A 14342-nucleotide genomic window follows, 5' to 3' on the forward strand; every position below is an offset into this window, starting at 1 on the left:
TATGATTATTTTTTATTTTTGGTATTTAAAAAAATTATAACTCATTTATTTTTTCATGAAAGTGCATATTATAGTTATAGTAGATATCCCACCAATTTTTGAGAAATTCTGACTAATTTACAATGCCCAAATCAGAGTTCAAACAGTTTGTTTTCCACTCGTACAAAAAAAATTAGTTACTCGTGCGATTGACTGTTTTGAAGTCTGAATTGGACACCGTAAATTATTCGGAATTTTTCAAAAATTAGTGGGATGTTTGCTATAATTATAATATACATTGTCATGAAAAGAAAATTGGTTATAATGTTTTCAAATGCGAGAAATAGAAAACATCTCTACGATAAGGGCATTTTTTATGCCCCTACTTAGGTAGGTATATTACTTTTGCCCCTATTGTAGGGGTGTTTTTTGTTTTCAGTACTTGGAGAAATTATTTCCAATTTTTCTTTGTATGACAACTTACATGATAGTTAAAAAAGACTTCTCATCAATTTTCAAGAAATTCCGAATAATTTACCCTACCGAAATCAAAGTTTAAATAGTTTGTTTTCCACACGTATAAAAAAAATCACACACAAGTAGAACTGATTGTTTGAACTCTGATTTATGTAAATTGATGTAAGCAATGACGTCATTAGCAAGAAAAAAATGACAATGACAACTGTCTGACCACGTCTTATACCAATTGTTTTCCTCCAAAACTATATTAGCCACCGCCAGTGGTAAAATCTAAGTCTAGAAGAACACAGCAAAATATTGGTTTTCCGTAAATAATGGAGCCATCAGATTTGAAAATTTTGTATCCTATAACATAATTATAGCCCCGTTGGACCCATATGGCTCTTTTATTATATAGATATATTTATATACAGATCATTAACTATCAAGTCTCCAAGACTTAACCATATATATTCTCTTATCATCTCTGTGTAAGCAAATGGCAATACCTTCACTACTCTCAGCAGTCTCAAGAAGGTAGATTACATGTGTATTATACTTGTTAAGAGCATTTAATTTCATATGCTTTTCTGCTGTCAATTCTAATTGGGAATTTTGGATTCAGCACGGTTTTTATAAATTTATATATATATATATATCACAAAGTGACTCAAAACTCAAAAGCAATATTAGTGTACACATTTATATTTTACATTAATAAACGCAAATTTTTTATACATAAGAGAGAACACATTATTCATCACTTATAACTTTCAACTTTTTATACAAATTTATATTTATAGGTTAGAAGGTAAGGTAGCTTTGATCACCGGAGGAGCCAGTGGGCTAGGCCAAAAAACGGCTGAAGTCTTTGCCCACCATGGAGCCAAACTAGTCATAGCCGATGTCCAAGACGAGCTAGGCTATTTCGTTTGCCAATCTATAGCAAGCAACACGACCCAAAACGACGTCACTTACGTCCACTGCGACGTAACCGACGAATCTCAAGTCAAAGCGGCTGTGGAAAGAGCCATCAAGTCCTATGGAAAGTTAGACGTAATGATCAACAACGCCGGCACAGGTGACGAATACAAGCCTCGTATCATCGATAACCACAAGGCCGATTTTGAGCGGGTGCTGAGTGTGAACGTCACAGGCGTCTTCCTTGGAATTAAACACGCTGCCCATGCCATGATATCGGCCAAAGGTGGCGGCAGCATCATATCGACTGGTAGTGTCAGTTCATGCTTAGGCGGCACGGCCTCGCACGCCTACACGTGCTCCAAGCATGCGGTAGTTGGGCTGACGAGGAATGCCGCCGTGGAGTTGGGACAGTTCGGAATAAGGGTCAATTGCGTGTCACCGTACGGGGTTGCGACGCCGAAGATTAAGAATTATTTGGGGCTTAGTGAGGAGGGGGTTGAGAGTATGTTCGGCGCAGTGGCGAACTTAAAGCATGTGACGCTTAAGGCAGAGGATATTGCGAATGCGGCTCTATTTTTAGCGAGTGAGGAGGGACGGTACGTGAGTGGACTTAATCTCATCGTTGATGGAGGTTTTAGTGTTGTTAATCCTTCTTTTACAATGTTTCAGTACCCTGATAATTAGGCTTAACTACTAATTATAATCAGAGTAATGATTAAGATGCTCTTTTTACAAATTATTGTTACATATATACAATTATGTGTCAATATTATTAATTAACTATCGACCATAAGTCACATAGTTTTACTGTTAATAAATTGTACTTTAAAAAAATTGCTACATCATTATATATACAAAATGTAAAAAAAAATGTGTCTAGCATCACTTTTATTATTAGTCTCCAATAAAAATAAAAATTACGGAATAATGTATTTTAACTTTGTTGACCGTCGTTTTGGTTAACTGACATGGAGTCAAATGCTTGATCTGATAGAAAGTATTGAAACAAGTCTATTGGAAATAACAGTAAACGACACAACCAATTATAGTGGTTCGGCCCCACGAATTGGTAATGATCTACGTCCACTTAAGCTATTATTGATTTTGATTCTCAAAGGAGTGATCAAAGAACTAGGGTTCTTCGAGTTTCAAAAGCCTTAGAATGACGAATAATACAATCGAAAGATAATAGCTATAATTCTCTTGTAAAGCATAAAACAAAATCAGCCAAAAGGTCCCATCCTTGAGTTATTTCTCTCTATTTATAGGCTCAAGGAGTATTACATGAATTAGTTATAGATATTCTTTCCTAAATAATCGGATCATCAGGAATCATGGGAGATAATCTCGGATATGATTACAATTGCACAAGATCATCTAAAAATATACGGAGTATACGACCAAGCTGGTCGTATATAAAATCCAAATGTTATGTTAGGGGAATCAACTTGGTTGATGGTCGAACAGAACCTCTGCCAGGTGTCAGCCACGTGTTAAAAATGTCTGCCACGTTTTCTACACCTGCTTTTTGGATAACATTTGCCCCCCAAGTTTATTTATTACGACCAGCAATAAATAAACTTTTAGCAAAACGACTTTTCGATTACCCCACCAAATCTGTCAGAGTAGTTCGTGCCTCCTTGAAAAAAGTGACCTACTCCCGTCTAATCATGCCTTTTAGGTTCCCAAGCAATCCTTTGACGGCCATCACTCTTCTCCACGTCTTGAAAAAAGGGAACTTATGATTACCTCTTTTTCCATATCTCAGACGATAAATATAGCTTCCAGAATTTCATTTTCACCTTTTACAAGCTATTTTTCTGCTAAGAACTCTTCCAAGAACCCCCAAGTCAGAACCCATAATCTCTTTGAAGACCATCCTTTGTCGTTCCAGGAATCGGCTATTCGCACACCTACACTTGAAATTTATCCAGGACTCCACAATCTTCGTATAGGTAAGCTTCAGAACTTTTGCACCTTTTATTTTGTTGTGCTTGCCGATTTAAGCTAGTTTTTTAGGTTCTGATATTGCACCATGTTCTTGGGCAGAGGTGCGTGAAAATAGGGCATTTGTCGAGTGATGCTAGATATGGTAGTGTATATTTGCCATTTAGGAGTTATGAATCAGTTTGATAGTTGAGATCAAAAATTTAGGACGTAAAATCGAAGTAAAAATTCGATTTTCATGCTATTTGAAAAATTAGGTTTTTCCCGCCCTTACAGAAGTTGAAAAAGCTTTTTCAGAAAAAACTTTTTGCTTTCACTTTTTGATCTGTTTTTCAAACTCTTCGTATGAAAAATTAAGTTTTTCATTAGAATGCTGTTGTATAAAAGCTAGACTTTCATACACGAGCAGCGTTATTCTAACCAACTTTTTAGGCTCTTCATCCTCACCTCCCCATTTTTCTGTCCGCAGATTTTAATACCAGATTTGTGGGGAGGTGAAAGGTCGATCGACGACGATCTACTTGCGCAGCTGCTCGAGGGCGAAGAACAGCCAGCTCAGTGCATCCATGAGATTCCTTTCTCTATAATTTCTCCTTCCAGACCTCAACCAACTCCAGTTAGAATGGGTCGTGTCAAGTCCACTGCCCAAAAGAAGAAAATACCTGAAAACCCTTCAAATCCTCCAGCCCAGCCTGACTCGCAGGCTGGGGTTCCCTCGACCAGTGGTCGAGAAAATATTGTTCCAGACCCTCACATCCAAGTTAGGGCCCGCCCTCGGCATTCAGTTCTTCCCGATGACGAGTGGTATCTTTCCCCACTCAGCCAAGTAACCCCCAGGATGCTAGCCAACTACTTCAGAAAGTATGGCCTTACTAGGGTAACCCTCAAAATCCCTACTACGGATTAGAGGGTGAATTTTCCTGGAGGCGTTTACAGCGCCTGGTCGAGGTATCATATAGAGGCTGGGGCTACCCTTCCTCTCCATCCATTCTTCCAGGGGGTGGCAAGCTACTTTGGTGTCGCCCCCTTCCAAATTACACCCAATGGATATAGAATTCTTGCTGCACTCTATATCCTTTATAACCATAAATAATGGCCAGAGCATACCCCCCACGAGGTCAACTACCTTTTTGACCTTAAGTCCAACCCCCAATAATCTGGTACGGGGTTTTTCCACTATTGTCACCAGGAGACCAACCGAACCTTCCTGAGTGACACAACCCACATTTCCAACGTGGGGAAATACAGTCAAGAGTATTTCCTCACGCATGACATGGTCGCGAATAACCTTGCCTTCACTCGAGGAGGTAAAAGTCTTTTTTTCATTGGTCGTTGTTTTTACTTACCAATTTTCCTTTCATTTTTTCTAAAACATCTTGTGTTTTTCAGGCCCATGGTTACGACTAGACCCAATACCAAACATGGTGTTAAGGTCTGCCATGCTGGCTAGTATGACGGACGTTGAGAAGAGCGTCAAGTCTCTGGTCACTGAGGCCAACTTAAGGCTAGCTGGCCTCCTGGCCCTTCACCAGGATGTGAGGGAACCTGTGGCAGGAAGTGCCACTGCCAAGGAAAATCTCGAGCAGCAACCACCAGCGTCTCCTCCTTGACGGAGACTGACTGGGGTTACAATCAGGGAACCCGTTGGCATTCCCCCAGCAGAAAGGTCTTCTGCCCCTCAAGGAAAGGGAAAACAAAAGGCAACAGAGCCTGTCATAGACTTAGATGAGTCCTCTGACGAAAACGGTATTGTTATTTCATTCTTAGATAACTTTCCAATTCCCTGTCATTTATTCGACGGGGACGGCAATTTTACATATGCTCCAAACCTAGGGCCAGACTTCTTTATGCCAGAGAGTGAGTGTATGACTAGTAGAGTCAATAGTATAGCGACCAGTAGTTATAGCTCGGGTATTTGACTCTGTAATTTTCTTTATTTCTTTTCTGATGCAACATAACTTGTCATCTATTTTTGGCTTACTGTCCGCATGTTTGCCTCTTTTGCAGAAATGGCTTCTGCAAAAGTTTTCAATCTCTACAGCACACATGAAGAAGAAGAGGTTCCTTTGGTCCGAAAGAGGAAATCGACCAGGAAACATGACGGTGAGTCCAGTCAGGTGCCTTCGGCCAAGAAGAACCGAGCCACCGATCCTTCGAAGGATGGGCCCTCTGGCCAAACATCTGCCCAACCTCCTGCTCCTGTCAAGAAGGAAATTCCGCCTCATCCTGCTCCTGCTGCCACGACTCCTTCACCTCCGGCCCCTACCGAACAGGCCCAACATGCAAAGGGTGTTCACCTTAGGGCTAAACTATCGGGTCGCTCCCTAAGGTCAGCCATGGATCTCCTTACTCACTTCCTTAAGCATGACCGCTGCAAAGAGGCCATGGCTGACGCAGAAACAATGGGGGTCGACCAGATCCTCAATAGAGCCCTCAATGAAGTGGCCAGTGTAAGAAATCTTCCTTCTCTTTTGTCATCATGGTCTTGATTTTCCTTTTTGAAGTTAATCTAACTCTTATTCTTTGATTGTAGGCAATGCTGACCATGACGGCTGCTCGCGCCCGCGAGGGTGCAAGCGTCGATCAGTCCCGTGCTAGGGAGGCGAAGCTAATGGAGGAGCTTTAAGCCGCGGAGGCAAGGCACGCGGGAGAGCTAGAGGTGGTGACCTAGCAGAAGGATTCTTTGGTAGCGGGCCTGGTGGAGAAACAGGCCTATTTGGAAAATGCCAGAAAACAGAGAGACGAGTACCAAGAGGCCAGTCGAATCCACTGGCGCGAAGTTAAGAAGCTCTAGGAGGAAAATCTTGTGAAGGACAGGAGCATCGCCGTCCTCAAGAGCCAAGTGGAGCAACTCAGGCTCACGAACGCCAAGGATCTGGAGAGGTACAAGAATGCGACACTTCGATGTTTCTACGACTTCTGGAAACACAATCAAAGTGCCAATTTTGGCTACCTTCTAGAGGATGCCAGGACAACTGAATTAGCTTGTTGTGCAGTTCGACTGGTTGCCGAAGAAAGGGCCAAAGTTCCTGCCTCCCCAGAGATTTCGCTGGCCACGGGGATGGATGGAGGGGAAGCTGCAGAAGACGCAATTGACCAAAATGCTCCCCAGGATCCTCCTGCTGCTCCTTAGCCTGTTTTTAATTTATTTTCTTTTCTTTTCCTTGCATGACCCACAGGTCATGATGTTAAGACAATGTTTACTTTTTTATTGCTGTATGGGCAGCTTTTCCTTTTAATTTAACATTTACATCTGAGCAGTACTGCTCGCGGTGTAAAAGGATTCCTTTGACATTATAATATTTTTGTTTAATTATAACATCTGTTCGCATGACCGAACCTAGTATAGTACTTTTGCTTGATTTAACAAAATATAATTTTTTAAAAATACTCTAAGTACTATAGCATGCTTTCACTTAGTTTGTTCATGTGTTTACATACCTCTTGGTATGCTTTGCTTTCTATGTACCTTATATGCCCCCCAAGTGACTGAGGAGCTTTAGGTCCTTGGTCACTTGCCTTGACCACAACCTGTACGAACATTACTGCTCGATATAAAATGTAAATCTTATAATACAGCAAAACAACACACGTAATGAACAAATACTTGTAAAAAATTACAAAGTTTGGCAAGAATGACTGGCTGCGCACAGTCCCTTATAATTCTCGTATTTAAATGGACTAAACATGTCTTTACGAGTGATCTTTGAAAGATCTTACACTTATAAGTGATTAGCCATATAACATGACTAACCCTTTTTCAAAACTAGTAAAAATTAATACAAGCCAGTCCTTTAAGAAGGACTGTTTACTGATAATACTTGCGCAAGTGTTCTCCATTCCAATAACGCGGAACGAGATCTCCATTTAAGCGTGCAAGTTTGTAATTGCCTGGATGAAGGACTTCTTCAATCTGGTAAGGTCCTTCCCAGTTTGGTCCGAGTACTCCAGGAGCTTGGTCTCGAGTGTTTAAGAAAACTCTTCTAAGTACTAAGTCTCTGACATTGAACTTTCTCTATTTTACTTTGGAGTTAAAATATCGAGCGACTTTTTGTTGGTACGCAACTACTCGGAGTTGGGCTTTCTCTCGTTTCTCCTCAATCAGGTCTAGGGACTCCATCAACAATTGGCTATTTTGGTCTTGGTCATATGTGATTCTTCGATGTGAGGGCGGATCTAACTCGATTGGCAACATAGCTTCATACCCGTATGCTAAGGAAAATGGGGTATGACCTGTTGCTGTTCGTGAGAAGTTCTATACGACCAGAGGACTTCAGGCAGTTGTTCTGGCCATGATCCTTTAGCTTCTTCGAGCCTTTTCTTTAGAGTATCCTTCAATGTCTTATTTACTGCTTCGACTTGCCCATTTGCTTTCGGATGACCAACTAAAGAAAAACTCTTGATGATGCCATGCCTTTCGTAGAAGTCTGCGACCATGTCACTATCAAACTTGGTGCCATTGTCCGAGACAATCTTTCTTGGCAATCCATATCGACAAACAATTTTCTTGATGACAAAATCAAGTACTTTTTTTGTCGTTATGGTTGCGAGTGGCTCGGCCTCGACCCATTTGGTGAAGTAGTCGACCGCCACAACTACGTATTTCACCCCACCTTTTCCTGTCGGCAAGGATTCGATTAAATCTATACCCCATACTGCGAAGGGCCATGGACTTTGCATCTGCCCCTGAGATCTTGGAAAACCTCTGACACTTATCACATTTTCGCACAAACTCCATCGAGTCTTTGTTCATGGTCGGCCAGAAATAACCTTGCCTTAGAATCTTCTTTGATAAGCTCTGCCCCCCAGCATGGTCTCCACAGAAGCCTTCATCAGCTCTTTAGCCTTTTCTGGTGTAACACATCTGAGCAATGGCATTGAGTATCCTCTTCGGTACAGAACACCATCGACCAGGATATACCTAATAGCCTGTCTCTGAAGGGTCCTGGCTTTGTTTCTATCTGCTGGTAGTATATCACTCGTGAGATACTCCAAGTATGGTGCCATCCATGTATCTGCTAATCGGACCTCCATATTGGTTTCGTCTGCTCGTATGCTTGGCTTGTGTAGTCGTTCAATTGGCACTATATTTAAAGTGTCAGCATCTTTTGCACTCGCGAGTTTGGCTAAGGCATCTGCATTTGAATTTTGATCTCAAGGTATTTGCTGGAGGGTATATTTTTCAAATTGTGCCAACAGATCTTTTGTTTTGTTCAGATAGGTCACCATTTTTAGGCCTCGTGCTTGATACTCCCCTAAGACCTGATTCACTACCAGCACTTTTATGCTCATGTCTTTGGCTAACCTTAACCCAGCGAGTAGGGCTTCATACTCAGCTTCATTGTTCGAAGCGGTGAAATCGAACCTAATTGCGTAGTGAAATCGATGCCCTTCTGGCATTATCAATATCACTCCTGCTCCTGCGTGAGATTCATTGGATGATCCATCTGTGAATATATTCCACGAAGGAGCTTCAACTTGAGGCTCAAGTGCACTAGGCTTTTCACCCTGCTCGCTGTCTGGAAGTTCAGTAAATTCAGCAATGAAATCAGCAAAGACTTGTCCTTTTATTGCTGCTCACAGTAAGTATGTTATATCAAACTGCCCGAGTTCGACTGCCCATTTCAACAAACGACTAGCAGCCTCTGGCTTTAGCAAAACTTGCCGAAGGGGTTGATCAGTCAAGACTGTGATTGGATGGGCTTGGAAGTAAGGACGCAACTTCCTTGAGGCCAAAATTAGGCAATAGGCTAATCTTTCGATGGGGGATATCTCAATTCAGCTCCGATTAACCTCTTTCTCACATAATACACCGCCTTTTGTATGCCTTCTTCTTCTCTCACTAACACCGCACTAGCAGCATATTCGGTTATCGCCAGGTATATGAACAAAGTTTCCCCATCTACAGGCTCTGATGAGATGGGAGGCTGCGCCATGTGAGCTTTTAAGGCTTGGAAAGCCTGTTCGCAGTCTTCAGTCCACTCGAACTTCTTGTTGCCCCTAAGTGGATTAAAGAAAGGGATGCACTTATCTGTTGATTTTGAAATAAAACTACTGAGCGTGGCAATTCTTCCAGTCAAACTTTACACATCTTTGATCTTTATTGGCGATTTCATATCGATCAGGGCCTTGATCTTTTCGAGATTAGCCTCGATTCCTCTCGAATTTACGATGAACCCCAAGAACTTCCCTAATCCTACTCCGATGGAGCACGTGAGAGGATTTAGCTTCATTTGATATTTGTTCAGCACATTGAAACACTCTTGTAAATCCTTCACATGTCCTTCTGCCTTTTTTGACTTTACCAGCATGTCATCAACGTACACCTCCATGTTTGCCCCGATCAACCCCTTAAACATGTGGTTAACTAGTAGCTGGTAAGTCACACCAGCGTTTTTCATTCTGAAGGGCATTACTTTGTAACAGTATAGCCCTGTATCGGTCCGAAAGCTAGTGCGATCCTCATGAAGGGGATGCATACTAATCTGATTGTACCCTGAGTATGCATCCATGAAGGAGAGGATCTCTTGGCCTGCAGTTGCATCGACCAGCTGGTCGATCCTTAGGAGTGGGAAGCAATCTTTAGGGCATGCTTTATTAAGGTCTGTGAAATCCACACAGGTCCGCCATTTGCCATTCGGCTTGGGAACCAGTACTGGATTAGAGACCCATGATGGATAAAATGCCACCTTGATGAACCCATTCTCCTTTAGTTTTTCAACTTTCTCCTTCAAGGCTTTTGATCTGTCTTTATCGAGCATCCTTCTTTTCTGTTGCACGGGTGGAAAGCTTTTGTCGACGTTCAGGACATGGCTAATGACTGCAGGATCTATCCCAGCCATGTCTTTATGTGACCAGGCGAAAACTTCCTGGTTCTTCTTCAAAAATTTCACCAGTGCATGTTTGGTTGTTGCTTCTAAATTTTTGCCAACCTTTACAACTCTGGTAGGAAACTCTTCGTCAAGCTGGACATCCTCAAGGTCCTCGACAGGTCCTACATCTTCTTCAAAATCCCCAAAGCGAGGATCCAAGTCTCTATCCTCCCTTTGGGCAACACCCTATTTGGTGACTTCATCACCTGATTGGGCTTATACATCAATGGCCATCTGCAACTTTTCTGGGGGAGCACTCCTCGACATACCCTTCTTGGCCTTAGTGATTGAGGCATTGTAGCACTCCCTTGCTTCCCTCTGGTTTCCCAATATGCGTCCTACCCTTGCGTCTATTAGGAATTTCATGGCCAGGTGCCATATAGAGGTGACGTCCCGAAGGTCGACCAGTATGGGCCTTCCAATTACAGCATTGTAGGCCGAAGGACAATCAACTACTATGAAAGTAGTGAGTAATGTCCTGGTGGCGGGCTGCTATTAGTGGAAGCCTGATTGACCTTGTTGGAGCGAGTTCCTCACCAGAGAAACCATAAATTGTTTGGTTGCAGGGCTCCAAGTCCTTGACGGACAACTTCATTCGTTCCAGCGAATATTTATACAGGATGTTAACTGTACTTCCTGTATCGACCAGTACTCTTTTCACCATCATGTTGGCAATCTGAACATCCACGACCAGCGGATCGGAATGTGGGAACCAGACATGCTGGGCATCACAATCAGAGAATGTTATTGCACCGTCCTCTGTCCAAGCCTTTTTTGATGCCCTATCCTCCACAGTCATCATCTCGATGTCCTGGTCGTGATGTAGGGTCTGAGCGTATCGTTCCCTTGCCTTTCCACTGTTTCCCGCAAGGTGCGGGCCTCCGCAGATGGTGAGTAAGGTGTCAGCCACAGGGTCAGGCTGTAAAGGTGGCGAGCGTTGGCGTGTAGGCGCCTGCTCGTTGTGCCTTTGTCTAATAAGGAACTCGATTTCATCCTTCAGCTAGTTACACTCGTTCGTATCGTGTCCGTAATCATTGTGAAAGTGACAGAACTTGGTCGTATCCCTTTTTGAAATATCCTTTTGAATGGCAGCGGGTCTTTTGTAAGGCACACTGGAACTTGTGGCCTGATACACCTCTGCTCGAGACTCGACAAGGACAATGTAGTTGGTGAACCTTGGCTCATAACGATTTCCCTTAGCGCGCATTCTCTCAGAGGTAGAGGGTTCGTTATGGGGCCTCTTCCCCTCATTCTTGCCATTGCCATTTCCATTGCCTTTGCCGTTGGGCTTTGACCCATTGGCGGCTTTGGCGGGGTCTTCAGTCCCCTTATCTTTATTTGGGGTCTTTCTCTCGCTGGCAATCGCATCCTCGAGCTTGATGTATCGATTAGCTCGATCAAAAAATTCTTGGGTAGTTTTAACCCCATGCTTCCTGAGGCTACTCCAAAGAGGCGTACGGCGCCTAACCCCTGAAGTTAGGGCCATCATTTTGCCTTCGTCTCCCACTGTTTTGGCCCCAGCCGCGGCTCGCATGAAACGCTGGACGTAGTCTTTCAGTGGTTCTCCTTCTTGCTGGCGTTTCTCGACCAGCTGGTTTGTCTTAGTTTGGTGCACACGACCCGCATAGAATTGTCCGTAAAACTCCTTTACGGACATCTCCCAAGATACAATACTTGCAGGAGGGAACTTAAAGAACCACTCCTGTGCAGCATCAGAAAGTGTTGCAGGAAAGATCCTGCACCGAGCGTCTTCAGACACCTTCTGAATGTCCATTTGTATCTCAAATTTGTTGACATGAGATACCAGGTCACCATACCCGTCAAAGTTTGGAAGTGTGGGCATTTTAAACTTACTGGGAGTCTCCGCCACAGCAATCCTCTGGACGAAAGAAGTTCACCTTCTCCTGTCGTACTCGATGTGAGACGTTCTTCCCCCGCCCAGCTGTTGCACTGCTTGGTTCAGGGCATCTATTTGGGACTGAACGACTTCAGGAATTGCCGAGGCCTCTGGTGCCGGGAGAATGTTCTCGTCGTGCCGTTCTCAGCGGTCGTTGAGTACATCCCTTAGATCGTCGTCTCTTCGCCTTTGCTCGCTGGCTCCAAGCCGGCTAAAGACGTTGTTTTCTCTGGGCTGCCCCCCAGCATTACGTCTTGCTTGTTGGTCTTCTCTAGGTGGTGGGCTTCTGCCTCCACCTCTCTCCTTGTTCCTCCAACCAGCATTCCCTCTGCCTGAGTCGACCTCATTGTAGCCATGGCCATCTCTTAACCTTGATTGGCTATGGTGGGACCGACTGTCTCCTCGGTTGCCTCCTTGGGCTGGAACTTCCTGAGCGTTAGGGGGAGGCCTGCGCTGGTCGGTAGGTCCCCGTGCATTATCATGCTGTGGGGGGCCCCTGACCGCAGAGCCTATTTCTGAGTTTCTTCTGTTGCCAGAAGGACGCTGCCCCCTGCTCGGTGGGTTCGACTTTTCACCCCTCGGGCATCTAGGGCTGCGGGGTTGCTGCCCGGCCCTATTTTGCCTTGGATGCGGGGGATTGTCTCGACCAGCCTGGGACAGAGGTTGTGTCTCAGGGTCCCTAGGTGGGATATCATCCTGAGGCATTGGTGGCTGCTCCGGCCTTTGAGGGCTTGTTGGCTGGAGTGGAGGGCTAGGATTGGTACCTCTTTGAGGTGGCCCATTCGGGGGTTGGTCAGGCTGCGAGGCAGTCACAGCCTGACTCCTAGCTAATAGGAGGGCTGCTTCGAGGGCTGCCATGGCCTCCTTCTGACGACGGTCCATCTCAGCCTGTCTTTCACTCAGCTCTTGGCACTGACGCTCTATTTCTTGTTGCTGTCGCGCCATGGTCTCCGCAACACTTTCTTGATTGGCCCTCAGATTGGCCAACTCATCTTGCCATACTCCCAGAGTAGTTCTCATCGTTTCAGAGTCCAGTTCCCCCTCATCAAACTCCAAGTGTGGCTCATTCTCAACCATGTTCGGGGGAGGAGGTTGAGATGGCGCAACGTCAGCAGCCTACCCAGTCTTCCTGGTTGTCTTTGCCATTAGTACTTCAACCGCTTCGTCTCAAGCATTCAATGAAAGCACCAGAATGTTGACCCTCGTTTTGGTCAACTGACACGGAGTCAAATGCTTGATGTGATAGAAAGTATTGAAATAAGTCTAATGGAAAGAACAGTAAACGACACAACAAATTATAGTGGTTCGCCCCCACGAATTGGTAATGACCTACGTCCACTTAAGCTATTATTGATTTTGATTCTCAAAGGAGTGATCAAGAACTAGGGTTCTTCGAGTTTCACAAGCCTTAGAAGGACGAATAATACAATAGAAAGATAATAGCTATAATTCTCTTGTAAAGCATAAAACAAAATCAGCCAATAAAAGGTCCCTTCCTTGAGTTATTTCTCTCTATTTATAGGCTCAAAGAGGATTACATGAATTAGTTACAGATATTCTTTCCTAAATAATCGAATCATCAGGAATCATGGGAGATAATCTCGGATATGATTACTATTGCACAAGATCATCTCAAAATATACGGAGTATACAACCAAGCTGGTCGTATATAAAATCCAAATGTTATGTTAGGGGAATCTCCCTGGTCGATGGTCGAACAGAACCTCTGCCAGGTGTCAGCCACGTGTTAAAAATGTCTGCCACGTTTTCCACACCTGCTTTTTGGATAACAAACTTGAACAGTGAAACAAAATAAATACATATGGGCTCAATTTTCTTATCCCACGTCTAATTTCAACATGATAAATATGATTTTTTCCCCCAAAAATTATTACCACTTGTAAATCGTGCCCCCGAACTTTTAACGTTGTTAAAAATTCTCTTCGAACTAAACATGTTACTAAATTATTAGAATTTCGTTAGTTTTCGAATGACTTGGCTAACAGAAGATTAATTTGACCGTTTGGATACTAACGTGGCAATGACGTGTCATGTTATTGCCACATTTATAATTCAATCAAAAAATTAATAAAACAATTAAAAAATAATAAAATTTATATATATTTTTACTTCACTTATCTTTCTTCATTCAAATATTAAAAAATTAAAAAATCATATACAATAGTAACTTTAATAGTATTTAATTTGAACTACATTGCTTTTGTTTTATTTGCATGTAAAATAAATTTATTGTTCGATTGATT

At 43.3% G+C, this 14342-nt stretch overlaps 1 protein-coding gene across 1 annotated transcript; it reads left to right on the forward strand.

Annotated features, from left to right (window-relative positions):
- The first annotated feature begins 821 nt into the window (after nt 1-821).
- Nucleotides 822-2098, forward strand: LOC133821613 (secoisolariciresinol dehydrogenase-like). Its single transcript, XM_062253801.1, has 2 exons — nt 822-975; nt 1242-2098. The coding sequence occupies exons 1-2, from the start codon at nt 938-940 to the stop codon at nt 2044-2046; spliced, it is 843 nt and encodes a 280-aa protein (XP_062109785.1). The 5' UTR covers nt 822-937; the 3' UTR covers nt 2047-2098.
- Nucleotides 2099-14342: the final 12244 nt, after the last annotated feature.

The sequence above is a fragment of the Humulus lupulus genome, chromosome 3, assembly GCF_963169125.1.
Source record: "Humulus lupulus chromosome 3, drHumLupu1.1, whole genome shotgun sequence".
Classification (NCBI taxonomy): Eukaryota; Viridiplantae; Streptophyta; class Magnoliopsida; order Rosales; family Cannabaceae; genus Humulus; species Humulus lupulus.

Coding starts and splice junctions, on each gene's coding strand:
- LOC133821613 (XM_062253801.1), top strand. CDS start 938: ATGGCAATACCTTCACTACTCTCAGCAGTCTCAAGAAG. Junction 976..1,241: donor CTCTCAGCAGTCTCAAGAAG/GTAGATTACATG, acceptor TTATATTTATAG/GTTAGAAGGTAAGGTAGCTT.